The 27,782-nt window shown below is 36.9% G+C and overlaps 1 protein-coding gene and 1 pseudogene across 15 annotated transcripts in view; one reads left to right on the forward strand and one right to left on the reverse strand.

The window, feature by feature from the left end:
- The window catches only part of EYA4 (EYA transcriptional coactivator and phosphatase 4), a 314,955-nt gene that overhangs the window by 246,700 nt on the left and 40,473 nt on the right, over positions 1-27,782 (forward strand). For 6 of the 15 annotated variants that reach the window (XM_063666612.1, XM_063666614.1, XM_063666611.1 and 3 more), the window contains 6 exons: positions 8,459-8,548; positions 15,133-15,191; positions 15,290-15,450; positions 17,719-17,833; positions 22,310-22,431; positions 24,280-24,380. In XM_063666612.1, coding sequence (XP_063522682.1) covers positions 8,459-8,548; positions 15,133-15,191; positions 15,290-15,450; positions 17,719-17,833; positions 22,310-22,431; positions 24,280-24,380 — 648 coding nt within the window. Of the gene's footprint in view, positions 1-8,458; positions 8,549-15,132; positions 15,192-15,289; positions 15,451-17,718; positions 17,834-22,309; positions 22,432-24,279; positions 24,381-24,418; positions 24,719-27,782 lie in introns of those variants that run through there. The other 9 variants (XM_063666608.1, XM_063666609.1, XM_063666615.1 and 6 more) reach the window with 2 other exon arrangements.
- Positions 12,783-13,147, reverse strand: LOC129038239 (10 kDa heat shock protein, mitochondrial-like; annotated as a pseudogene).

The raw sequence follows: 27,782 nt of genomic DNA on the forward strand, positions 1-27,782 counted from the left end.
ATGTAGTCCAGGAACCATCCATCATGTTAATTTCTATTCCCTGATTGTGTACATCATTTTACCTGATAACTTGCAGTGATTCCTTTTGTTTTCAGGGGAGGGTGAAGAACGCTATATAAATTGTGCTTTAGGGATTTGGTTTATCTTGGATCATTAATGTATCATGTGCTATGAAGCTATGATACTCTAAAGTTATTCCACAGTAAGGACACAGAGGAAATAGCCCAATTCAGGGAGAAAAAAGTGAGGGAACTGAAGGAAAAGTGAATGGTTCCCTGATAATGTGAAACTCAGATTCAGGTTCCCCAAACTGCTTATTTTAGACAACATCTCATATTAACAGCAGTGCTGGTGAAATAATATGTTCGTCAGAATTAATCAATTGATTGCTTGTATATTGAACAGTCTACACACATTTGTGCAGAAAAATACTTCTAACATAGCATTTAGCTGGATTTTAAATGATAGGCTAGTCATGAAGATAAATGCTGATGTTTGTGCATTTGAACTAAAGAAAACCAACATGGTTTAATAGAAAGTAATAGAATTAATCAAGTGTTAGAACCATGGATCTGAGGCAATCCTAATGGCAGTGCTAACAAACACCATATGCTTAGAGGGCTGTGGCTTTGGAGGGAGAATGACCCCGAGTTCAAATTCTACCTCTCCCTCCTACTACCCATGTGACCTTGAGTAGTTTATTTAGCATTTATGAGCCTCAGTTGTCTTGTATATAAAATGAAGAGAATAATAAAAGTAGTAATTTGATTCTGAGGGTTAAATGAGTTAATGCATTAAAACTCACCACAGAATAAACATTCAGTAAGCATAACCTATTTATTTAGTTTCAAGGAAATCTGGAATACAGGAAACTGAATTTTTCTAAGGAAATTTGCATTTTATATTTGTATCTGTTATTTTACCTCATAATATGAGTCAGTCAGTGTTGCAGAGAAGTAGCACTATGCCAGGGTGACGAGAGAGTGGTTTTGGTATACATTATATAAAAGGAATGATTACAGAATTTACAAGCCTCAAAAAATGCATAATGTTTTTACTGGTAGCTTATAGTAAGTTTGATTGTGTGTGCATGTGTATGTATATAGTGTGTACATAAATATCATACATATGCATGTGAAAATAAAGCCAAATCAGACAGTGACATATCTCAAACTCTTCCCTAGGGAATTGGGGAATCATTGCTACCTATTGTCACCCCTTTCAGAGCTTTGTGTTGAGTATATGTTTATTTTGAGAATTTCTTTTAAAAATTAAATGGAATGGCTCTGCGTGATCTCATAAATAGCCAAATATATTACTAACTTTTATTTAAGCCCATCTTTACCAAGTAATTGCTGGAATTATGTTAGAAAAGAGGAAAGATCTTGAAAGGACATCACATTGATTAACTTGAAGCTAATATACCAGAGAGATAATGGTAACTAATCTCTTAAAAACACATAGAGCAGCCTTCCGTAACCTGCCCTGAAGTTTTCAGTTCCTTTGATCTCAGTTGATGATCATTTAATCTCATATCTTGAGAAGGTGGGGGATTAGAACATTAACTTACCTTAAGTATTCTTTAATCATCATCAACCCTCTCCTAGGCATTTCCTCCTATAGCCGTCTCCTAACGTGTCAATCACCTTTCTCCCGGAGTCCTGAGGAGCCTCGTGAGGTGTGTGTATTTGCCACCTCTGTTCTGCCACTTTTCTCTGGTCCCTGTGCTTTCTAGCCCATCCTCCCACAGTCATTCTCACCAACATAGTATTTTTCTTTCCATCCAAGTACCATGTTACACTGTTGCCATGTAATTCCCCCCTTGAAGTACATTTATTCTGTTATTAGTTTAATACATTTGGATTCCCTTCTGATTGAAACTGTAGAAGCCTCTAGTGGTAAGTTGTGTGATGATCCCCTTCATCACACAATTTAAGCTTGACAACATTAACTACTGTTCAACTGCAAATATGTTGCTTACACTGAACACTTGAATTGTGAGCAAAATCTTTTAATTCAAAATGTGCTAGCTTTTTACCTTTACCAGCTCCCCTGCAGGTAATTGGCTACATCACTAAGAAAAAGACACCATCAGACATTTGGTCCTTGAAGTTAAGTCCACAGAATGATCTTTATGGAGGTGAAGGGTGGAAAAGGCACTCTTCCTCATAAGCAACTCTAGAGAAGTCTAGTTCCCGAGAAATTATACTAAGCCACAGTTCTACTGAGTGATCACACTGGCTCAAGTCCAACCGTCCTGTGGAAGCACCCCAGAGGCTTAACTCTTGGAAAGCCAGAAGGTCATGCCAGCTCTGATTTTTCTTAACTATCCCAGTCTCTCATTATAATAGCTTGTAGACTAGTATTTATTCAAAAGTAACATGTATATGAATCACCTGATAATCTTGTTAAACTACCTGGCAAACTAGATCTGGGGAAGGGTCTACAAGTGTACATTTCTAACAATTCCCAGATGATGCCAGTGGTGCTGGTCTGTGAACCACACTTTGAGTAGCAAGATTGTCATCTGCTGACTCTCAATCTCGTTTGTACATTGGACTCATTGCAGAGCTTTAGCATGACTGATGTGTGGACCCACCTCAGATAATCCGATTTAGTTGGTATGGGGTGTGACCCGAGCAACAGGCATTGTGAAAGCTCCACAGGTGTTTCCCATGCATGGTGGAGTCTGAGAACCCCTGTCTTAGATGCCATCCTCCCAGCTTGGAGTCCTCCTTATGTACCACTATAACCCCACTTTTCCATAATGCCTCTCTATCCTTTCCCCATTATTTCTCCATCAGAAAACCGCACTGACTGCCTGTGCCTCAGCAGCTGAATGTGGCCACAAATCTCAAGTGGGTGCAAGCGCTCTTGGGGTCATGAACTCTTCCTATTGCAGGTTTTGAAGAGCTGAAGGGAGAGCAAGCGTATCTCTCCCAATTCTGTACAAACCTCCCCAATTACTAGGGGGAAAAAGCAAACAAATGAATTATGTCATCTTTGCACCACCAAATCCGTGCCCCCTACATCTGTAGCCATAGATGTCTCTTGCACCTCTCTTGCACCCTGGTTCCGTGCTCCCTCACCTACCCAAAGAATCGACTCCTGAAAGGACTTCTTTCGCTAAAGTTTCTCACTCTCCTAGATTCTTCCCATCACCATCGTATCTGCTGTCACATTCCTGTCATTAGAAGAGCTTCTTGAGCCCATTTTCCCCTCTGGTGACTGCTCTCTTTCTCTGCTCTTTCCAGCTTTGCCATAACATGACACTTGCCCAGTCTGAGGAGCCACCTTGTTGCCAAATCAAGTGTTCCTTCTTGGCTTATCTTGCTGGGGCCTCTCACGTACATTCAGTGGAGCACTCTTGCATTCTTAAAATCCTTGTTTCCTTTCCCTTCCCTGGTCAGGGTCCCTCTTCTCATACACAGACTCCTCACCTCTGGGCTCTGTGTATGTTCGCTACCATCGCACCTGTTCATACTTAGCTCCCTCACCTTTGTCAGGCCTCTGTTTCTCTCTCTGCCATTGCCTCCTGAAAGGGGGCTTCTCTGAATTTGCTTTAAATTAGCCCTCTCCACTCATCCTCATCACTTCTGTATCCGCTTGTCCTGGTTTTTCTTTCATAGCTTTATCACCACCTGAAATGCTTATATTCCCTTGTTTCTTGTCTGTTTATCAGATAGCTCATGCAGTAATAATATAAACCACATAAAGGTACGGGCTTTGCTTTTTTGGTTATCTGCTCTCTGCTTGGAATTTGAACATGTCTAATACATAATTAGTCACTCAATAAATATGCGATGAATAAATGAATGTTCCTGAAACCATTTTCCAGTTCCTCCTAAGAATTTGTAAGCCCACTACCTATCCATCATAGACAAGTATCACAATTGTAAAATTTCCCTTCTGATTTGTGACTGAATTTCATTTTATCTCTTATGATTTAAAGAGTATATGTATTCTAAAAAATCCAGTAACTTTTTCCACCTTGGTTCATGGAGCTGGTCTGCCTTCTTTCTTCCGTGATGAACTTGCATATCTTCTATCTTTGTGTGCACATGTCTACACATATGCTACGGGTCCCAAAAGAAAAACTGTTTCAAGAGGTTGATGTCTTTAAAAAAAAAATCCTTAGTTTCTTTAAAAATACATAATTGCTGCCTCTCCAGAGATATTTTTATAGTGCGTCCCAGCTGATGGCCCAATGCAGGGCAGAGGCCCATAGACAGACAGTCTGGCTCCAATTTATGCTCTGTGTTCACATGGCTAATAGGCGTTAGTATTTTGATTTAGAGAACTGCTGTACTGGATCCTGCCTTGGTTATACACTGGCAACATCTGGCTTAGAACCACACATTTAAAGGCCAAGAGCTATTTATTTTCTTCATCTTCCTCTTCTCTCTCTCTCTCTCACACTCTCTCTCTGTCTGTATTCAGTAAAATGTCTGGGGAATAGTTTCAGCATTTTGATAGAGCAGTACACAACAGACTAAATTGGCAGTAATTCAATTTGCCTCCTATTAAACTCTGTTGTAGACACTTTGAACCTTTTGGAACTGTTATAATATGTATAATATATATCAGAACTTCAACAAAACTCTGTTAGTGCCTTTATTATCCCACGTTTTTCCTCTATCCAAGATTTTGCTATCACCTCATTTTAGACCCTAAACTCAACACTCACCACACTTAAATGCAAATAAAAAAAAAAGCAACTCTTGATTCATAAGGTGCCCATAATTCTACAAACATCTAATGAAAATGAGCAAACATCTCTGTATAAAACTTGGGTTCAATCCAGAAGTATGTTTCATTCTCAAATGCTTGATAAAACAGTGGAATTGCAGGTGCTGGCAGCTCCCTCACAGCAGTTTGGCAAGATGGAGGGTGCCCAGCGTTGCTAAGGCTACACCCACCAAATGTCCAGTCATCTTTCTGGGATTCTTGGATCTGTGAGTCCTTTAGCTGGAAAAATGCAGTGCTGTAATCTGCTCACTTAGAATTAGCTGTCCCAGTGACTTAGTAAGCTGGAAAAAAACAAAATTAAAATTAGATATTTGAAAGTAAGCCCGCCCCAGACATTCTCTTAGAAACAAGATCACCACCTCTTACAGGCATGGTTTTCCTTGGCTGATGGCGTGACTATCCCTGGTCCATCTGTGCCAAGACTTTGGCATGGCTGACGAAACATCTCTCTTTCAATAGGCCTTGCTCTCTGGAAACCTTAGTAAAATACAGCTAGTTCACACTCCAGCAAACCACAAACCTAAACTTTCCCAGTTACAAATGATATTTTGCCAAAATGCTTACTAAGTCCTGGCTCTCACAGAGTATGTGATGTGGAATCTCCACAGCTTGAAAAACAAATGACCAGCCCTCCCAGTGCCGTGGGGTTGCATTCCAGTGGAGTGCTCAACAACAGTTTTTATCATACCACATGCCATGCTTGCTTGCTAGCAGATTCTTGCATTTTGCTTTTTTTAAAAAATTATGCTTGTTTGCATGCTTATCAGATGTACAAAATGCATTCTTCATGGATTTTCCTATCACTGTTTGGGTAGCACAGAGTTACGTACTTCAGAAGCATGGAATTGATCAAAGTAACAATCAAAAGGAACAGTATGTTTTCTTCCATCCCCATAAATCTGATCTGTAAATGCAAAGAATGTGAAGAATGAACATAAGAAATTCAGTAATTGTATTTAAAACTTAAAAAGAAAAATTGGCAAATCATAGGATAAGAGCCTAACCAACCTGGTCTCCAGAAGGAAAACCTTTTAAATCAGATATTTCTGAAATATATATCTTTAGGGCAGTAATCATCAGAAACATAACAGAGTAGTGTGGAGCTCAGTTTTATTGTCTGGCATCAGTGAACATTCCTCAAAAGCACAGAGCGTCACTAATGGAATTATATGTTTTCATGCTATAATTACATTTGATTTTTCCTGATATTTCTGTAGACTTTGTTCATGGTTCCATGACTAGGCAGAATAGTTTCATAGAATGTCCTCAGCCTATTTAATGCCTAGTTCCCCCAACCCTGCCAAAAAGACAGAGACTAGTAATAGGAATTTTTCAACCAAAAAAGACAAAATGTATTTTTTTTTAATTTACACAACCTTTAGAGATTTTATTTCAACAAAAACATGATCAACAAAAATGAAGAAAAAAGAAGATTTTACACTTGAAGGAAACAGAGCAAGGGGCCCTTCTGAGCTCTGAAACCCCTTGAGACACAAACTGGCACTTCCTAATATTTTTTTCTCCTTTGAGATACTGTTTCACTCTGTCACCCAAGCTGGAGTACAGTGGCATGATCTTGGCTCACTGCAACCTCCACCTCCCAGGTTCAAGGGATTCTCGTGCCTCAGCATCCTGAGTAGCTGGGATTACAGGCACACACCACTGTGTCCAGCTAATTTTTGTATTTTTAGTAGAAACAGGGTTTTACCATGTTGGCCAGGCTGGTCTCGAACTCCTGACCTCAAATGGTCTGCCTGCCTCAGCATCCCAAAGTGCTGGGAACACAGGCGTGAGCCACCATGCCTGGCCTACTTATTAATAATTTTATTCTTGTTTTGAATGAATGTTTGTTGGCTAAAACAGAACCGATTTGATCTTTGGGTATATAGTCCCAAATGGTTCTGTCACCTGAAGACGGATGAATCCGGCAGCACAGTCAAGCTACTGGATGACAAAATACCAGGAGGCCATCAGGTATGTGAAGAGTCAGCATCCATTCCCGAGAAATGAGAATCTCTGCCTAGGAAATCCACATAAATCTCTAAATGAGAAGATGTAAACAATTAGAAAATTATGTTGAAATCCAGCATATTATTATCTTGTCTCTATCTTCACTCACATCGTCTTAGTTTAGCTCTCGTACCCCAGTGACCCCTTAGCACTCAATGCCTTTTTCTTAGCATTTAATTCCTATTCTCCAGGTTTTCATGGCTACAGAACACAGGATGACATCTCAAATATGTTTACACTTTAGGGCTTCCCCCTCAAAACATGATGAAAGGAAATATAGGAATAAAGTGGGTTATCATAGTGGAGGTGTGCAATGAAGAGTGGTTTCTCCTTGCAAATGGAATCAGTTCAGGGTGTAGATGAATCCTGCTTGGCCTGACCTGGGTTGCATGTTCTTATCATAAATTGAGTAAAGTTTGCATTACATTTCCCCAAGTTGAGATACATTTCTTGAAATGCCAACTATTAGAACGTTGAAAACACAATTTCGGCTCTCTCTTCTCAAATCCCTGCAGTCTGGCTCCTGGCCCAGCCACTCAACCCAAATCACCCTCTGAGGTCTTCCAAAATAACTTCCCAGCCAAAACCAATAGTATCCTTCTAGACTTGTCAGCTTTATTCAAAACCTTATTCTTCTCCCTGCTAACACCCATCTGGTCTCAAATTTTAAGGGTTTGCCCCTTCCAGGTTTTTTCTTTCCCTTATCTTCGTAGTTTGCACCTATGAGCAGTTCTTCTTTAGACATCATTCCAACTTTGATAATTTTAAACACAATGTTTGAGCATGAATTACTTCCCTATTCCGATCCCTATCCCCAAATGCTCCTTTCTTTTTAGTCTTATATCTCTTGATGCTAGGCCTTCAGCTGCAGTTAATTATGGTAAAGTAACAACTCTGGTCTTGATTTTCAACTCCTTGCTGCTGTTTAATATCTTGGTTTCTGTAAACAAAAATTGAGTCATTTTAACTCTTTACTGACCCCCATCACTTTCATTAACTTCCCAAAGCATATATTTTTTACCTGGATTACACTTAGAGAGCTAATGTTCTTTTAGCTATTCTCACCCCTCCCTTCTTCAACCTTAGTCAAATGCAGGTTAGACCAAACTCTACACATGTTTGGATAGGGAGATTCCTCTTACCTTGTCGATAAAAATGCAATTAATAATTAAGTGATGGTCGCACCATCCTCTGCCAGCTCTTCCTGTTTCACCTCCAGATAACATTCTCTACTCAAGTCCTATAAATACCCAGTTGACCTATTTTTCTCTATCTTTTAATTCTCATTATTTGTCATTATTCTTAAAAAGGCATCCTTTCTTTTTAGTAAGTTTGCTCCATTCTTCAGCACCCCAACCAAATACCTTTCTCCAGAATACTTTCCATAGATGATATGTAAACTGGGTCATATGAACTAGCTGATTCCCTTCCTCCTTCTCTCCTGAACATACAGCTTTATGTGAAAATGTAGGCTGAGTCATCATTATATATGTTTGAATTCCCAGGTGTGTCTGTGCATTTGGTATGTCTGAACCTTCTGGAAAGTCACCTTTTTGGATAACTGAGAAATCTTTTGAATCTTCAGTAAAAACCCATGCAGTCTCCTCCCTCTTCCACCACAGCAATATGTGCTTAAAATATTTTTAATAATAAGTGCTTACTGAAATTTTACCTCATTATGTGTACATTTTCTTTACAGGATCCCCCCATGGCTGTAACCCTTGGACTCCGCATGGAAGAAATGATTTTTAATCTTGCTGATACTCATTTGTTTTTTAATGATTTAGAGGTAAGAATTTTACAAGGTACAAATAGTTGTGTCCAACACCAGACCTCTTAGATGGTTTCTGTATCTGCAGATAACCTCGAGAAAACAGAAAGATAAAAATTCAGCTCAAGAGAAGCATAAAGTTCTTGTCAAGAGGAAAAATTTTATATACAAATATAAGCAGAAAGTTAATTTGTGTTCATGAATAATACATATGTAGAACAAACATGTCTCCGAAGAGGAGATTGTTGGCTTTGCTGTCCTTACTGTCCACAGCTGTACATGACTCTTGGTTCTTTTAGTGTTTCAGCTACAACAGGCTTGGCACCTTTGGAATCAGCATTAGCTCTTCCAGATTATTAACCCGGAACCTATCTAGGTTAATCACTAAACGATATTCACAGACACTATTCATGGTGATAGCATGGATCAATTAATTTTGTGGATAATCTGAAACTTTACTTTAGCTAACATTATCATTCCTCGTTTCTTTCCCTTCTGGATAAAACAGTGCTAGAACTATTTAAGCACATTTGATGCATTTAAATGCATTTATTTTCTCATTTTAAAAATTATGTTTCTATTTTCAACCTCAAATGGCAAGACAGTGTCTAAATGGCAAATAAGAGGAGTAGAAAATAAAAACAACAGCAAAATGAAACGACCCAAGGAAAAATAGCCTCAGAGTAGTTGAATGTGTACTGCAATAAGGTATGCCATCTGTGTGCTAATGACCTAGGTTATTAGACATTCAGATAATAGAATTCGAAATAACTAAGTAGTTCAGGTTCTTGGCAGAAGTACTTCTCAGTCAAGCGTAACTATGCTGAAATAGAGATTTCTCTTTCATTTTTTTTCAGATGGCATGTTTAAATTTATTTTTTATCTCATAGTTTCATAATTAAAGTTTTTATCTATAGTCATATTATGAATTGAGAGGGAGATTACTACTGCTGAACCCCTACCTTTTTCTAGATATTTTATGTTGGACTTTCCATTAATTACTTAACAATGTATTGAAGTAAATGTGTTTATCACATTATTTATGCAAGGGAGAAAGTGTATGGTCCACAACATACAAATCACATCCAAAGTTACCTGCTATCTAAATGGTAGAACTGGAATTTGAAGCAGATTTGCCTGATTCCAGGGCACATACTTCTGACCCATCCTTTGCTGAAAATTTTACAAGTGTGTGAGAAGGAAAAGCCAAGTTATTGAGTTACTTAAATAACTTTTTTTTTTAATACTTTAAGTTCTGGGATACATGTGCAGAACGTGCAGGTTTGTTACATAGGTATACACATGCCGTGGTGGTTTGCTGCACCCATCAACCCGTCATCTACATTAGGTATTTCTCCTAATGTTATCCCTCTCCTAGCCCTCCACCCCATCACAGGCCCCAGTGTGTGGTGTTCACCTCCCTGTGTCCATGTGTTCTCATTATTCAACTCCCACTTATGAGTGAGAACATGCAGTGTTTGGTTTTCTGTTCTTATGTTAGTTTGCTGAGAATGACGATTTCCAGCTTCATACATGTCCCTGCAAAGGACATGAACTCATCATTTTTATGGCTGCATAGTATTCCATGGTGTATATGTGCCACATTTTCTTTATCCAGTCTATCATTGGTGGGCATTTGGGTTGGTTCCAAGTCTTTGCTATTGAACATTGCTGCAGTAAACATACATGTGCATGTGTCTTTATAGTAGAATGATTTATAATCCTTTGGGTATATACCCAGTAGTGGAATTGCTGGCTCAAATGGTATTTCTAGTTCTAGATCCTTGAGGAGTTGCCACACTGTCTTCCACAATGGTTGAACTAATTTACACTCCCACCAACACACCAGTTAGAAAGATTTTTTTTTAAATGACAAGGTCTTAAATCCAGTTTGAGTTATATTTGAGACATGAGAGTAAAAATGAGTGGTTCAGTACATTCCATAAATGTGTGTGCTGAAATCTGTGTAGTAGCATTTTGCTGTTGTTGTTTTTCTCTACAGTGAGTCATGTTTTTACTGAATAATACAGTTACTGTCTGTTTAAAGAAGCATTCTTTTTTTTCTACAGTGGACAGTATGAAAGCTCATATTAGTTTTAGATAACAAATAATAATCACCTCTCTAAAACCTGATTTAAATTGATCCTGCTACTTATGAATACAGAATGATTTTATATGTATCTGATAATAACAAACACCTTAACCTTTCCAGAACTTGAATTTTTTACATACAGCGATAACTTTTGGGGTTAGTTTTTCTGTTGATCAGTATGGATGAGTTGCATTGTAAAGAGGATCTTAATATTATTAGTCTTTTCAAAGGTGTAAAAGGAAAAAAGAAATTTTATGTGGTAGTATCCAAGTGAAAGTGCTTATTTCATTTGGTTAATTATTTTTTACTGGAAATAAGTGGAATAAATGAACTTTTAGCTTTTGTAGTGGCGCATTAGAAGCCAGATGGAATAACTTTGCTACCCAACTTTTAAAAGAACACTACAGTGAGAAGGTGAAAGTAACATATAATGAATTTGTAACTAACTAGCAAGTTTGAAATGAATATTGGTATATCAAAAACATGTTGTAGTCATGTATGGCACTTAAAGACATTTATTTTAGTTCAGGTACTATGTTATACGTATTTCAAAAATACCTGGCAGGATCTTTGGTAGAAGTAGTTCATGAGAAAATACTGGTATTGACTTTCTCTTCTCTGAGTATATAGCTTTTTAGTTGTGTTTTAGAATGTGATAAGAATTTCATTTGACTCAAACCCTAGAACTTAGCTATTCAACAAATACTGTACTTAATCAATAAAATAATTGAGTTTCTGCATATAAATTGAACTCTCACTGTACATGCGTGCCACACAAATGCTTGCACATCCAGATAAAGTGCCCAAGGAAACACAAATGTTTTTTACTGACTTAACAGGCACTAAAACTAATAGAATCAAAACAGTAGCTTTCAAAAGCAGTCAGTACAGTTACATACATAGCCCCCTATCCTTCTGCATCTGACTTTGAAAGGCAGTTTTACTTTCACACAACTTTTTATTTCAATAAACCTCTTATAGCCAAAAATTGTCTTGGGCTCCATAACTGGAATTAAATGATTTCTACTCTTGTTGACAAAAAGAATTCCTCAAGAGCGTAACTCTAACATTAGCTTATTATGTTGTCATTGTTGATGTTGAATATTTAAGCTCTCAGGGTGCTTTTTTTTAAAAAGAAAAAACCGAACCATCTAATTTGACACTCCAATCTTTCAGTAGATACTGCAACATATATAGTAGCAGCTGTTCCTCACATAATTCCTTAAAAGATACAAATTTAAATCCTCCTAATAGAGACTTCACTGCATCCTGCCCAACTACAGAGAAGGCAGATGCCCAAACTACCCTCCCCCAACAGAAGAGAATACTGTGTGTTTAAATAAAGTGCTATTTCAGTTAGAATAACCTCCAGAAAAGAAGTCTCCAGGAAGTTTGAGATGGCAAAAGTGAGAAAAGACTGCTGTGAATTATAACTGATAAATATCAGTAACAACTTTTTGGTCACTTTGTAAGACAAAATTAAAGTATTTAAAGTTAGTTCTAGAATATTTTCGAATGTTTGAGTTCTACTAAAATTTGTTAAAGCCAAAACATTACAGTGTTTTTAGTATTTCACTTTTTGGTCAAAATGATTCTTACAAAGTTTCTCAGAGTGAAAAATAATTGAAGAACAATTATTTAGCTTTTTCTAAAAATGTAAATAATGGAAGTTCAGGTTTCTTTCACTGGACCGTAATCCTTAGGCAACCGTCCGGAGTCAACAGGCATAGTTAACTAGGCATAAATTTAAAGAAAAGTTAAATTTGGAAAAACCTCAAATATAACTTCAATTATGGAGCTTATGGTCCAATAAGTGTGATATACTGTTGTCCTCAGGAGTAAAAGATAAGTTTTTGGGCAACCTATGTACAAATTAATCATGCAAGTTAATACTTAATGTCAGAGTAATTTCTCTAAAAATTACGATGAGAGGGTATTATTACCAGGGAAATTTACAGGGATTCCTCCACTTTTTTGAATGTCATTAATTTATTATAAAAGAGAGACACAGAAGTTATTCACCTGTGGAAAGACTTCAGAGCTTCAATGTCATTAATTTATTATAAAAGAGAGACACAGAAGTTATTTACACGTGGGAAGATTTCAGAGCTTCAGTGGAATGGGCAACTTTGTGTGACACCATTTCAATAGTGATTTATTTCAGTCTACGGACTTTCCAAGTATGTCACCATCTCTAAATAAGAAATAGTCTCATCATTTAGAACTACTTTGGTGCCTCCATATTCTGGGAGAAAAGCATTATTTCCAACCCTTATGCTAATGGGTAAAATCTCTCCACTCTTTTCCTTGAAGCCCTGTCCAGCAGTTACTATCATTGCTTGCAATGCCTTTACTGGATGTTTTTCAGGAAGCATAATGCCTCCTTTGGTTACAGTTTGGACTGCACTCCTTTCAGCCAATACTTGGTCAAAGAGGGGAAGACATTTTCTAAATACCTGTCTGGCCAGGCCATTCCTTGGGCAGTCTCTGCACTCTTCTCTCTCCCTTCCTTCCACTCTTGACATAAATATCTTCTTACTCTCCTCACCATTTAGAATGCTTTTATTTTATATCATCATAACTTTGTGTTAGAAAATTTAAATGACTGTGGTAATCCTGTAAAGAATTAGCATTTGTCCCGACTTCTCCCATTTATTTAAGAAAGAATTGTGGAGTGATTATTCTATGCTAGATTGTGCTGTAAATGTGGATGTAACCTGGTGAACCAAATGCCACACTCCAGGGCACTTCCAGTCAGATTAAATTTCGGGACCCATACGTGTAGGTGGAGATTTATTCAAAACTTACTAAACCTGTAATTTCTGTAAATTATATGAACTTTAACTTACCTGGATTTTCAAGTTACGTACACAAAAGGTACTGATTGGGCTAGTCACTGAGTTTTGTATATTAAAGGAAGCCTGAGTCAACTCTACCACCTTTAAACTGGAACTGGATTAAACACTTTCTGTGTGGAAATCTGGAGACTAGATATGAAATATTTGACTGCCAGATACTTTCAAGCCCAATAATGAATATAAATAGTAGGTGAAAAACCTTTGTTTAGTATGGTGTATTTTCAAATTTAATGATTCTTTTAAAAAATTAATTTTGAATGCTAAGTACTATGTATATAGTCAGAAGCTGTGAGTATGACAAAAATACTTTGAGGGGGACTAAGGAGTCCCAAGATGTTAAACCATACCTACTCTGAGGTTAATATGATGTAGTTATTTATTATAAATAATTTATTTTTATTTATTATATATTTATTATTCTGAGAACTAGGCATTTTAAATGCCCTCACCAAATTTCACCTTTAGATCTTGTAATATTGCACTGGAACTTTGCAGATTATTTGAAGGTGGACTAAGACTCAGAACAGCAAAGAAGGATCGAATCCTTATCCAGAAAAGTTACCATTTGTTCTGAGCACACAGTAACTTACAATCAGGTCAGTTGTGGCCGGGCACAGTGGCTCACGCCTGTAATCCTAGCACTTTGGGAGGCCGAAACAGGCGGATCACGAAGTCAGGAGATCGAGACCATCCTGGCTAACACAGTGAAACCCTGTCTCTAGTAAAAATACAAAAAAAAAAAAAAAAAAAATTAGCCAGGCGTGGTGGCGGGCGCCTGTAGTCCCAGCTACTCAGGAGGCTGAGGCAGAAGAATGGCATGAACCCGGGAGGCAGAGCTTGCAGTGAGCCGAGATCGCGCCACTGCACTCCAACCTGGGCAACTAAGCGAGACTCCGTAACAAAAAATAAATAAATAAATAAATAAATCAGGTCAATTGTGTGGGTATACTTATATAAAGTTTATTTTGCTTGGAATTTTGTAGCACATTTGAGATGATAAATCTTCATTATTTCCCTTTTACTTAAAAGTAGTCTTTTTGATTTGAAAATTTAAAAACTTGACAAAAAGAAAGTGTCAGTTTCTATGATCATTACCGTTTTTCTGTGTCAAAAGACTAGGACCTTGAAATAACACCAGCATGGTTCTTTCATGGTTCCGGTCCAGCAGGAAGGCATGGAAATTCCACAGGATACCATAATCTGAAGGCAAGCCCCTCTGTTGCCGCTCAACAAATGATAAATAATAGTAACCATCTGAGGTGTTCAGACTAAGTTTTGTGTATCTTCAGATCACCCATGCTTAAGTATGCACAACAGAAATGGCTGGAAGGGAACTCAAATGTTTATGAAGATTCAAGAGAATTTCTTATCAATAATTTTAAGATTAAATTTTTTAAATTGCTCTAAAGAAACTCTCATGCCGTATATTTTCTCACCTCTCCTTTCTATGGAACTCTTCTGGATTTAAATTTTGTGGGGTAGAAATGGTGCTATTTCCCAACAGAAGAAAACAAGAGTGAGGCAGTGAGATGGACGGGCACATGCTGCCATCTTCTGGCGATAGTCTGATCAGATGAGAAGATGGGAAAACCTTCAAGCATGGTAACGAGCATCATTTAGAAAACAAATAACTTTTCCAATGTTTTTAACAGGAGTGTGATCAAGTTCATATAGATGATGTTTCCTCTGATGATAATGGGCAGGACTTAAGGTAAGCTATGCCTTTCAGTATGCTGTTTCCTACAGAAATTTGGCTGTGGAGTTTTGCACATGTAATTATTTCTTTTTAATGTATTTTGGGTGTTACAGTACCTACAGTTTTGCAACTGATGGCTTCCATGCAGCTGCAAGTAGTGCAAACCTTTGTTTGCCAACAGGTGTAAGAGGAGGGGTTGACTGGATGAGGAAGTTGGCTTTTCGTTACAGAAGAGTAAAAGAATTATATAACACCTACAAGAACAACATTGGAGGTATGTGTGGCTTTTTCAGTCTAACAAAGGTACTCTGGGTATAGGTAGAATTCAATCTGTAGTTTCATGTTAAAGATGATTCTGCTGTAAAAGAAACAAGCAAAAGCTCATATTAAACCACATTGAGCCAGAAGTTTCTTAGAATTGGTGGGAAAAAATTTAACTACAAAATAAAACATGCACCACCATCACATGAATTGGGAATTCTTTGTGTAACCTTGTGCCCAGATGTTTGGTCAAGATTTATAGCAGGGCATTTAGTTGACCCTTTATCAACTGGTTCTTGGAGCATTATCAGTGAAAACCAGACAGAGGAACTGACCGAGGCAACGGGAAGAAGACCTTTCTCAAGAACAGAGCCTCAATCATTGAAGGAGGGTGGTTAGCAAGCATTATCTTTCCAGAATCCCATCAAAAATAAATATAAACGGTTATTCATGTCATTTCAAAGACTTTCAACAGGTTTATTTTATCTCTTAAAAAAATCATGTTTTATGACAGTGTATCATTCTCATGCATAGTGTCAACTATGATTATCATAGTTTTTAAAAGTTCAAATAATCTGTAGGTAATATCCAAACCATTTTATACCCCTTCGTATATTTTACAGGTGATATTAAAACCTTTGATATCAAAACTGTGATCTGGATGTGCTTCTGTATATAAAATAAACCTTGAAGATGTCTTATTAGAATCAATTTTAGGTAAACAAGATTCCTAAAATTTGCTATTAGGTCACATCAGACTAATCTCCCAGGATTTTGTTTCTTTATGTGCTTCTCTTTTTTTCTAAAAAGGAAGAGTAATTGAGGAACATAAACTAGAATCCAAAACAGAATGATACAGCTAAATATACATGTGCATACTATACCTACATATATTCATATATATCATAGAATACAATATAGTAAATAAAATGTTCATATATAGTATATAATCGTATATATCCATATACATCATGAGGGTGGGGCTATGTGTCTGGTCACCTTGTATCCCCAGTGCCTAGCAGTGAAACACATAAGAGATGCTCAATAGATACGTAATAACTCCAAGAGAACAAAAAATGTAGAGCCAAAGAGGATAATAAAGTTAGCAACAAAAGGGAGCTTAGATATGGAAGACATTCATTTCCAAAAAGAAATTGACCCCTGCAAGCTGCTGACTGACTTGCATGGGGTTCTGGGGAGAAACTCTGATTTCCTGATTTGCTCTAGTGCTCTGTACATGATGCTTTTGTAAAATCAAATAAGTAGATTTTCTAGTTAAAATCAATGGTGGATAATATGTTTAACTTTAAAATAAATATCCCCTTGGGAAATCTGAGTTAATTTTTATCATTCATCATTTCCTTCTTGCAGTGTATTAATCACATTATTTTAAGTTAACAAGAAGACTAAGAAATAATCTTGTATCTTAGAAACTTTAAACAACCACGAGTCTACTTTCTGTCATACATGAGCATCTCTTTGTTATAATGAGGACAAATGAGACTTGCTAGAAACTATAAATTTTGATTGAAGAAACCATACAAGTGTGTATGTGCTCCCGATATTCTAAAACACAATTTCAATAAGAAACTTTCCTTTTTAATGGATTTACATGATATTGTTTTATCATAAAAGCAAGAACTGGATCTTTTAAAATAAAAAATTAGCACATCTATCTTTTTTCTTATAACATCAATATTATAATTCATGATTGTAACTGTAAAATTCTTAATTTCTTTTTACATAGCAAAGTATTTATAGTAGCATTAGCAGTAGTATTAGAAACATTTTAACAGCTACATATGATGATGCCATTGTTACTGTTTGAAAGTGGAAATGATTGTGATTATTAAGAAGCTAAACGTTTTCAGACAGTCAAAACATTTGGGATTTGTGTCCCTAGGTTGGTGAAGCCCAACTATTCCTCCAGACCTCAAATATCACAGTCCCTTGGAATGAGATCCAGGCAGGGGCATGTTCAAAGCTCTTTAGCTGACTGAGATCCACTGCACCAGGTTGTAGGATCAGCGAGGGCAGAGACTGGGGCCACTTTTCACTGGCACTACCTGAGACCTAGAAGTTCAGTAAATATTCATTGAAGGAATGAATGGATAATCAATTCAGAAATGAAGGATCAATATGGACATAAATCTGTATCTCTCTGCATTTCTGATATATACTGAAATAAAAATGATCTATTCCAGACAGAAGGGAATCTAAACTAGATATTCTGAGAAAATATTCATCTCTCGACTCTGCCTTGGTTTTTTTGGTGTTGCAGGACTCCTTGGCCCTGCCAAGAGGGATGCCTGGCTACAGTTGAGGGCAGAGATTGAAGGTCTGACAGATTCCTGGCTAACAAATGCACTTAAGTCTTTATCAATTATTAGCACTAGGTAAGTGGAATTGTTACCTTTCTATGTGTATCGTATTGAAGATTTAGTTCTAATTGTACAACATAGAAAAAGTATGTTAATTCCTAGATTGTTTTAGACTTTAAGGGACCTAACAATTCTGAGTTCAGTGATTTTTTCAATTTCAGTGCGTGTGCATGAGAGAGAGTGAGAGAGAGAGTGTGTGTGAGTGTGCGTGTGTGTGTGTTGGGATGAGAGAAAGTTGCTGCTTCTCAGAATAAACAGAAGACCCTATCTCACCACCCATCTCTTCTCATAGCAACTGATAATCCCCACAGAATGGTTACATACTTCTAATGAAAAAAGAAAGAGAACTCAGTAGGTGGCAAAGTACAAGGGGGTGATGGCAAATATAAAACAGTACTGTTTATACAAAAATGCATGTTTTAGGTGTTAGGCCATATGGATAATACACATAATGTAAGCATATCAGAAAAGCAAGAGAAAGCTGTTGAAAAAATTCTAACCATTTTGTTGTTTGAACTAAACAGTGAAATTCTGACTTGTGTCAGTATACAGAGCAGAATTAAATCGATTTGTAACCAGTTGTACAACCAGGTGCCAAATATGCTAGTTCATAAAGTGATGTAAGTCTGGAACATGATAGCTGGTAAGGTAGATTTGAATCTCTGTACTGTCCGCTTCCATGATTTTATATCTGAGTTAGGTGAAGAAATAAAAGCATGCTTAATAAGTGGGAGCTAAATGATGAGAACTCATGGACACATGTAGGGAAACAACAGACACTGGGGCCTACTTGAGGGTGAAGGGTAGGCGGAGGGAGAGAATCTGAAAGAGTAACTGTTAGGTACTAGACTTAGCACCTGAGTGATAAAATAATCTGTATAGCAAACCCCCGTGACATAAGTTTACCTATATAGCAAACATGCACATGTATCCCTGAACCTAAAATAAAAGTTAAAAAAAGAATCTGTCAGCATTTCCATTAAGAAAAGATGAATGGGCCAGGTGCAGTGGCTCATGCCTGTAATCCCAGCACTTTGGGAGGCCGAGACAGGCGGATCATGAGGTCAGGAGATGGAGACCATCCTAGCCAACATGGTGAAACCCCATCTCTACTAAAAATACAAAAAAAAAAAAAAATTAGCTGGTCGTGGTGGTGCACACCTGTAGTCCCAGCTACTCAGGAGGCTGAGGCAGGAGAGTTGCTTGAACCTGGGAGGCGGAGGTTACACTGAGCCGAGATCATGCTACTGTACTCCAGCCTGGAGACAGAGCAAGACTCCGTCTCAAAAAAAAAAAAAAAAAAGTAAAGAAAAGATTAATGAGAACATGCAGTATTTGCTTTTCTGTTCCTGTGTTAGTTTGTTAAGGATAATGGCCTCCAGCTCCATCCATGTCCTGGCAAAGGACATGATCTCATTCTTCTTTATGGCTGCATAGTATTCCATGGTGTACATGTACCACATTTTCTTTATCCAGTCTATCATTGATGTGCATTTAGGTTGACTCCATGTCTTTGCTATTGTGAATAGTGCTGCAGTGAACATGTGTGTGCATGTGTCTTTATAATAAAATGATTTATATGCCTTTGGGTGTATACCCAGTACTGGGATTGCTGGGTTAAATAGTAGTTTTGTCTTTAGATCTTTGAGGAATCACCACACTACCTTCCACAATGGCTGAACTAATTTACACTCCCACCAAATGCCACATGTTCTCACAAGTGAGAGCTAAATGATGAGAACATGTGGACACATAGAGGGGAACGACACACACTGGGGCCTTTCAGAGGGTGGAGAATGGAAGGAGGGAGAGGATCAGCAAAAAAAAAAAAAAAATGGGTATTAGGCTTAATACCTGGATGATGAAACAATCTGTACAACAACCCCCCCATGACACAAGTTGACCTGTGTAACCAACCTGCCCTTGTACCCTTGAACTTAAAATAAAAGTTGAAAAAAAAAAGATCGATGAATAAGATGACAAATTGTTAGTTTTAAAAAAAGAAGAAAAAAAGCATGCTTAATAAATGTATGGGGAACACAGCATTCAGAGGAAGATTTATTTGGACTAATCGAATCAGAATGCAGAAAAGCCTGACAGGGCAAAAAAAAAAAGTTAATATTAAGAACATGAAAGTAAATGAATAGTTGTCACATCCTGCACAGCTCCTGACCCATGGCACAGGCAGAGCTGCATGGATAGCAGAAAGTCCAAATGGAGAGCGGAGGGGAAGTAGCTTCCTGTGTCTGACTGGGGAAGCCATGGCAGCTTAGTTTGTTGGTGGTTCTAGGCACCATATTCCAGTGGGGGCTGTGGCAGGGTTGAAGCAGCCTGTGTCAGGTGTGGTAGTGACGGGTTTGGACTGTGGGAACCACATAAAAGAACCTTTGTAGGGACATGGATGAAATTAGAAATCATCATTCTCAGTAGACTATCGCAAGGACAAAAAACCAGACACCGAATGTTCTCACTCATAGATGGGAATTGAACAATGAGAACACATGGACACAGGAAGGGGAACATCACACTCTGGGGACTGTTGTGGGGTGGGGGGAGGGGGGAGGGATAGCATCAGGAGATATACCTAATGCTAAATGACGAGTTAATGGGTGCAACACACCAGCATGGCACATGTATACGTATGTAACTAACCTGCACATTGTGCACATGTACCCTAAAACTTAAAGTATAATAAAAAAAAAAAAGAAACAGATGGAAGGAGGAGCCAGAGAGCTTAGTCAGAAGAGTCATGTGCAGAACCAAGATTACCAATTTCAACTGTTTCAGACATTAGGCTGAAAATCAATTAGATTTCTCCCTGTGTCTGGAAAGGAAAGAACTGGGACCAATGAGTAGGAATCCTGCAAGGGAGATTCTGGCTCTATATAAGGAAGAAATGTCTAAACCGGTTGAAATGGGACTTGCTATCTCATGTCCTCTGTAATTGGTGACAAGAGAGACCAAATGTCAAGGACGCTGGAGTGCGAGGACCCCTGAGCCACTGACATGATGTGTAAAATGTAGTAGAGTGTGCATTTCTCTGAGAAGGAGGTTGATAGCTTTCATTGTTTCTAAAAGATGTCTTCTATATAAGTTAAAAAAGATGATTACATTATTAGATTATATATACTATATAATATATACAGATTAATTATTAAACAGATGGCTTTAAGGCAACTAAAGGAATATGTGATATTCCAGAAATAAATAAAGATATAACAAGGAAGGGAGGAGAAAAATAAATCAACATACATTGAGTAGTTACATGCTATGGAATTTGCTGAGTTATCCACATATATTACCATATTGATACAATTGCAGTTTTGCCATTACTTTTAATGGCAAAAAACAAAATTGCTTTTGCACCAACCCAATCGTTTTCACAAAATGCCTGGAATGTTGGAAAAACAGATGCTTTGTTGAATTATGTATTAGAACCCCTAGCAAAATTAACTTACCCTCTGACCCTAATTATTCTGTGAATATAGTCTCAGAATAATCAAAGATGTAAGAATATATTTTGGTAGCATTACTTATAATATTTAGAAATCAAAAGCCACTTAAGCAACTGAATTTAACTTTAAAAAATTCTGGTGCATCTACATGGTAGAGTAGTTTTTTTTTTTAATTATACTTTAAGTTCTAGGGTACATGTGCACAATGTGCACGTTTGTTACATATGTATACGTGTGCCATGTTGGTGTGCTGCCTATTTGTTTATATCTATTAACTATTACTCCCATCTCCCAACAAAACAATGTATAAAAACTACTCTACCGTGTAGAGTATATACATGTATAAAACTACTCTACCATGTATATACTCTACATTGTTTTGTTGGGAGAGGGGAATAATAGTTAATAGATATAAGCAAGTAGGCTCATGATATAAATACATAAAGTAGAATGCAAAATTGAATATATAGAATGTTCCCAATGGGAAAACAAAATCTGTATATGAACAGAAACACTGAAAGTAAATGCATGAAATGGAGAAAGCAGTTTTCTCTGGATGGTTAAATAATAGTTAATGCTTTTTGTTTTCTTCTTTATATTTGTCTTTTACAGATCTTCCTGTTACAAGTATATACAGTGTTTGTAATTTAAAAAGAAATGTAACTCTGAATATCACACAGTGCAAGTCATGAAAGTTCATATCCAAACCACATCTTGAAACTTTAAAAGCCTGTGCTTTATTTCATTCTACCATGTTTTCATTCTGTAACATTTACCTACGTATGACTTTTAATAGCATATTGTTTTGACAAAATATTTTGTAGAACTTTAAGCATCACAGTATAGTCATGGGTTTGTATATTCTTCTTAATAATCTGTCGTTATTGGAGGAGTGTCTGTCTGCTGATTGGCAATAGTAATGAATATTGAAAGGGACCATTAATTAAGGAATTTAGAGACCACAGTGACAATTTTAAATCTATTAGAAGTTATTTAGTATTAGAAAACAAACATGTATATTTCCTCCCTATTTTAGGAGTAACTGCGTAAATGTCTTGGTAACGACAACCCAACTGATCCCAGCACTTGCGAAGGTTCTACTCTATAGTTTAGGAGGTGCTTTCCCCATTGAGAATATTTACAGTGCAACTAAAATAGGTAAGGAAATTATTTTCAACTCTGTATGGAATGTGTCCACATCTGTGTGTCTCTGCATAGTTCCCTTTTTCAGCAATTTCACTTAGTACATGAAACAAATTTGGATAAAGTTCAAATTACAAAGTCCCCTGCAACTCATTTGTACATGTATGAATTTTTTGAGAACTGTTGCCTAGTGACATTAAGAACTCAGTATCTGAGTATAGATATTTCATTCTTGTATTTCACAGAATATTACAGCCCATGTTATCTAAATAATATGTAATATCTCTAGCCATAGTATTTAATAGTTTAATTAGTATGGCGTATAACGTTGCATCCTTGCATATGCAGTAATCTAGATCCAAGATAAAAATACAGTTTTGGCTTTGCAGGGGATTCTTTGATGGATTGAACGAGTGCCCTTAATTACAGAAAAAAATTAAAAGAATTTTATGAATCAGAAAACATAATAGGAATATTCATAACACATGAGTGACTGGAAATCTGCATTTCCAAAAATGTGCAGTAGCAATCAAAGAACCACAACCTTGTTTATTTAGATAATATCTGCTTGTGGAGCCATCTTTGATTTTTAAGTGCATTTCTCGCAGACTCCAACTTCTAATAAACATTCAAAAGCAAAATTTCATCAACTTCTGCCGTATTGAAAGACTTAAAAGAAAACTGATGTATTCCACTGTCTGTCAAGGAAATACTTGGGAAAATAAATGGGTTGTGTAATATACCTTGAAGGTCAACAAACTTAGGCTCTGGCACATTGACAAGAGAAGTTCAAAATCCTAAAATCCCCCACCAAAAATAACCTGCCCTAGGCTTTGAGGAGGTCTGATGTTGGCCCTGGCAAAAGGAGCCTCCAGTGGCAGCTGTTTCAAGAGTACAGTTAAGGAGAGCCAAGCTTCCGTAGGGTAAATTTCACATTGTCATAAGCACTACAGTTCAGAGCCTGGATATCAGTACCATACATTTTTAATCAAAATGTGTGTATTTATGTCAGCAGGACTAATAGAAAGAAGGTAATTTTGCTTTTTGATGAATCAAATAATTTTATAGCAGAATAAACGTTTATTTTAGTAAAGACAATATTCTTTCTGTTGGCGCAATAGTTCCTTATATTCTTTAATCTGAAACAAAATCATTTTTATTTTTTCCTTTAAGCTAGTATTTTTTGGAGTTCTGAACCATCAGATTAAGAAAAAAGGCAGAAGTAGCCATGGCTGCATGAACATTGTGGGAGTGAAATTTAGAGAATAATGCCAATGTTTTAAAAACAAAGAATATGTAGAAATTCCACGGTGATGTTCCCGTAGTGCAATAAGAGGATACCAGTGTTGTCAGTACTGTGGCCCAGTCAGACAGCACCCTTAGCAGAAGTTGTTTGAGCAGGCTAACTCTCACCCACTTGAAGAAAGGAGTTGTTTATCAAGGTAAATTCACTTCTTGGTATTTCCTCTTTTTTTAGCGGTGAACCTTCAGTTTTTCTCTAGAACACATTTAGCTGACTTGTCTATGCTACTTAAAACTGATTTACAGAATTAAGCAAACAAAGGTTAAAACTTATAGTTGCCTGTAAAGTTGCCCCAATACTCTGTTGGTGGAGAAAAACATACTAATATTTTCTCTAGGTCAAATGCTTAACCCTACTGATATTTTTGGAGTGTGAAACACATTTGTTTAATCATCTGTCCGAAGTAACGCCTTATGTTATTCAAATATGTGTTGATTTCATAAACCCAGAGGTTGTGAGCCAGCTCAAGTGATGTTCAAGAGGCATTAACTTAACACTTTATGAATCTTTAAGTTAATGAATGCAATGGCTGGAAGAATAAGCAGTGCATTGTTTTTCAGGCAAGGAAAGCTGTTTTGAGCGTATAGTGTCCAGATTTGGCACTAACATAACTTATGTTGTGATTGGAGATGGCCGAGATGAGGAGCATGCCGCTAACCAGGTAACTTCACTCTGAACTTTATCTCATTTATCTTCCAGGAAAAGAAAGTTGCTTTGAACGAATAATGCAAAGGTTTGGCAGAAAAGTAGTGTATGTTGTAATTGGGGATGGTGTAGAAGAAGAACAGGCAGCAAAAAAGGTAACCTGTCTTAAACAATGTTGGTGTGATACTTCTAATGCAAGCCTTTTTGTTTGCATTCCTGTAGTTTGGCCCAATGGCAGCTTGACAAATGGTTTAAATTTATAGATGCAAAGCAATAAGAGCATGAGAGGGTCAATACTTACATTCAAATAAACCATTTGGAGTTTAGCATTTTTTGCCTGAAATTTGATAGGAAATGCAGGGAAATTTAGTTATATTTATTTATGTGTTTGAATGTATATACATATAGTAAATATATATAGTAACATACATATTTGTGTGGGTATGTATATACATGCTTATATAGATACATATGTATATATTAATACACATACAATGTGCACAGATATAGATGAGCCAGGGGATCTGCAGGAAAGATTGGGGGGGAGAATAACCATTGTTAAGCACATGAAATTTAGCAAGATAGAGATTAATGAGCTCCATACAAAAGTCATGTGAGTAGTTCATGAGACCTGCATGCCATATGGTCCTCATGAGTGCCTGGAAGTAGGCATGCTCCATGATAAGGAATGCTGAGATTTAATAGCTGAAGAAAAACTGCTACAAGAGATTTTAGTAAGTGCTACTGAAATGGGATGTATTGCTCAGATCCTTTTGCACCAACTTGTCTTAGCCGTAATGTGCCTCACATCTCCTAGAAGAGTTTCATCTGTTTTGGTGAGCCAATGGTACTTGATTGAAGCCAAGCAGCTGGCTTTGAACACATTCAGAAGATCCCATAGGCCCTAAGTATTTTAATAAGCCTTTTCATCTGGCCCATATTTCTGAAGAAGAAACCAAGGCAATTAAAAACCATTAAATGGTGGGTTCAACATCAAAAGAAGAATGATATCAGGATAGGCCCTCATCACCAGACTGTCAGTCAACTCCACCCTAAGATCTACTGCTGCCTTCACCGAATGATAGAAAAATATCATCTAGCCAAGATAAAAGTGATAGAATTTACAAAACAAAGCCAGATGATGAATTAGTATTTTTAAACAATGACATGCCAGCCTATACTGTTTTACATAGAAAAAATGTTATCTGTATCACCCTAAGGAGATTTTAAATCATCATCTAATAACCTTCGCCATTTGCATGTGCTGGAGTGTTTACCTGTTTTCAAAAAACAGTCAACATAAACAGTTTTATAGAAAAGCTTACGGCTATAAGAGAAAGGAAATGATGTATGTTTCTAGTCGACTTAAATCAAGCAAAATGGAGAGAAGGAAAGCACTTCCACTTTAGAAGTTTTGGTGACGTATTGGCAGCCATACTTGCTTTTCGATTACATTTAAGAGAGTGGGTTCAGGCTCTGCCTCCCACAGAACACCTCAGCCTTCATTAGCAGTGTCAATGACCCAAGACATCACACTAGCCCCAAGCACGTCCTGTATGAGGTCAGGGCTGCAGCCTCAAGAAACACAGCTTTCATTGCTGACTACTACTTCAAATGCTTCCAGTCACACTCAACTGAAATATCTTCTGGAGTTTGTCAATGTCCTGAGTCCATGCTGTGATTTTTCTTATTGGCACCATAGTTATACACAACAAAGAGCAGCCAATGATTAGTAATACAGCCCCACTCCTGCTAAATTTATGTGTCTTTTAGCCTATACATATTAAATTCACGTATATGTAGGTAAGGACTAATACAATTCAATTTTCCAAACCAGTAACACTATATGCTTTTGACAATTAAAACTTAACCGACTCTGTTTTCCACAGCATTAATGTTTAGATTCGGTTTACCATTGTTATACCATCTACTTTGTACCTAAAACTTCAGGAGGGAAACGCATAACCCTGAATGGAAAAGAATCTCAGATAGAATGCTATTTCCAAATGGTTGTTTATGTAGGTACAGTTTTGGTGATGGTGAAGGCTTATTATTCTATTTTAAAACAGAGGTGGTTGGTTTCTCTAGTACCCAGAATGCATGCTTTTCTTTGGATGTAGCGGTAATCGCATGTGCAGAAATGTTAAGTACTGTTTTGTTTTTACAAATAGATCTGAGCTGAATGAAAAAAATGTTACTTCTATGTGAATTTCAGTGCCTTAATTTGACCTAGACATATTTTGTTTGAGAAATTTAAGAAGAAATGTCAAAGTTTAGGAATAGGAATGTCTAACTGTGCTCTTCTGTAGAAACATATAATATTAATACAAGCTGTATATGTAGTTTGAAATTTTCTAGAAGCCACATTTTACAAAATTAAAGAGAAACAGAATTAATTTTAATAACATGTCAACCCAGTATACCCAAAATAATTGTCTTGATATCTAATTAATGTAAAAATTATTGAAGTCATGTTTACATTCTTTTTTGTTTGTTTGTTTTGTTCTAAGTCTTTGAAATTCATTATGTATTTTAAACTGGACTAACCACATTTCAAGTGCTCAATAGCCACATGTGGCTGGTGGCTACCATAGTGTGCAGCAAGGAATTATATAGCAATAAGGATTCTTATGCTACTTAGTTCTTAAATAAAACATCTTTTGCATGTTTTATATCTATATACGCATTTCTCTTATATACATGAATATTTTATACATACATATGTTAGAAGATGTCATCAGCCCAAACTTACAAATCATGCTTTTGTTTTGTCAGTTCCTGTAGTGCAGGGTTTTTTCTTTTTCATTATCACCGCCAGTGGGGACTCTTTAGACAGTTTTTTTCTAACTACTCCCTTTCATGAAATTTTAATGTCACATATGTACTGTATACTATTATAGTATATCTTTTGAAGGCCACAAACCACGGTAATGTCTAAGATTTTCTGCCCCAAAAGAGCTCATTTGTGTCCCTTGGGAGATGATATCTTCCCAATTGAAAATGTATGCTAGAGTACTCAATTCTACACCAATTTCTCTCAATTCTACACCAGTGAAATAAATCAGGTCGACTCTACTGGCTTAAGTTATTGGTTGTCCCAGACAAGTAAGAAAGTTATAATCCCCACGTTTTTTTTCTACTTTATATAGTCCTGCTTCAAATTATTTTTATACAGAAAGGAATTCCCCCTCTTTTCTTCCTAGATTAACAAAATTAAGAAGTTTGTCATTTTGTTTCATTTTATTTTTAACTGAGAGGCCCGTAGGCGTGATGCACTGATTAAAACTTGCTTTCCATCAGCCAGGTAGGATTTTGATGCCCACTTGCTTTCCCAGATGTTGATGTTGGTAGCGATACTTCCAGAATAAATATTAAACTATCTAAGAAATGTTAATATTTGCTATTATTCTCATTAAAA

This window comes from Pongo pygmaeus, chromosome 5, assembly GCF_028885625.2.
Source record: "Pongo pygmaeus isolate AG05252 chromosome 5, NHGRI_mPonPyg2-v2.0_pri, whole genome shotgun sequence".
Classification (NCBI taxonomy): domain Eukaryota; kingdom Metazoa; phylum Chordata; class Mammalia; order Primates; family Hominidae; genus Pongo; species Pongo pygmaeus.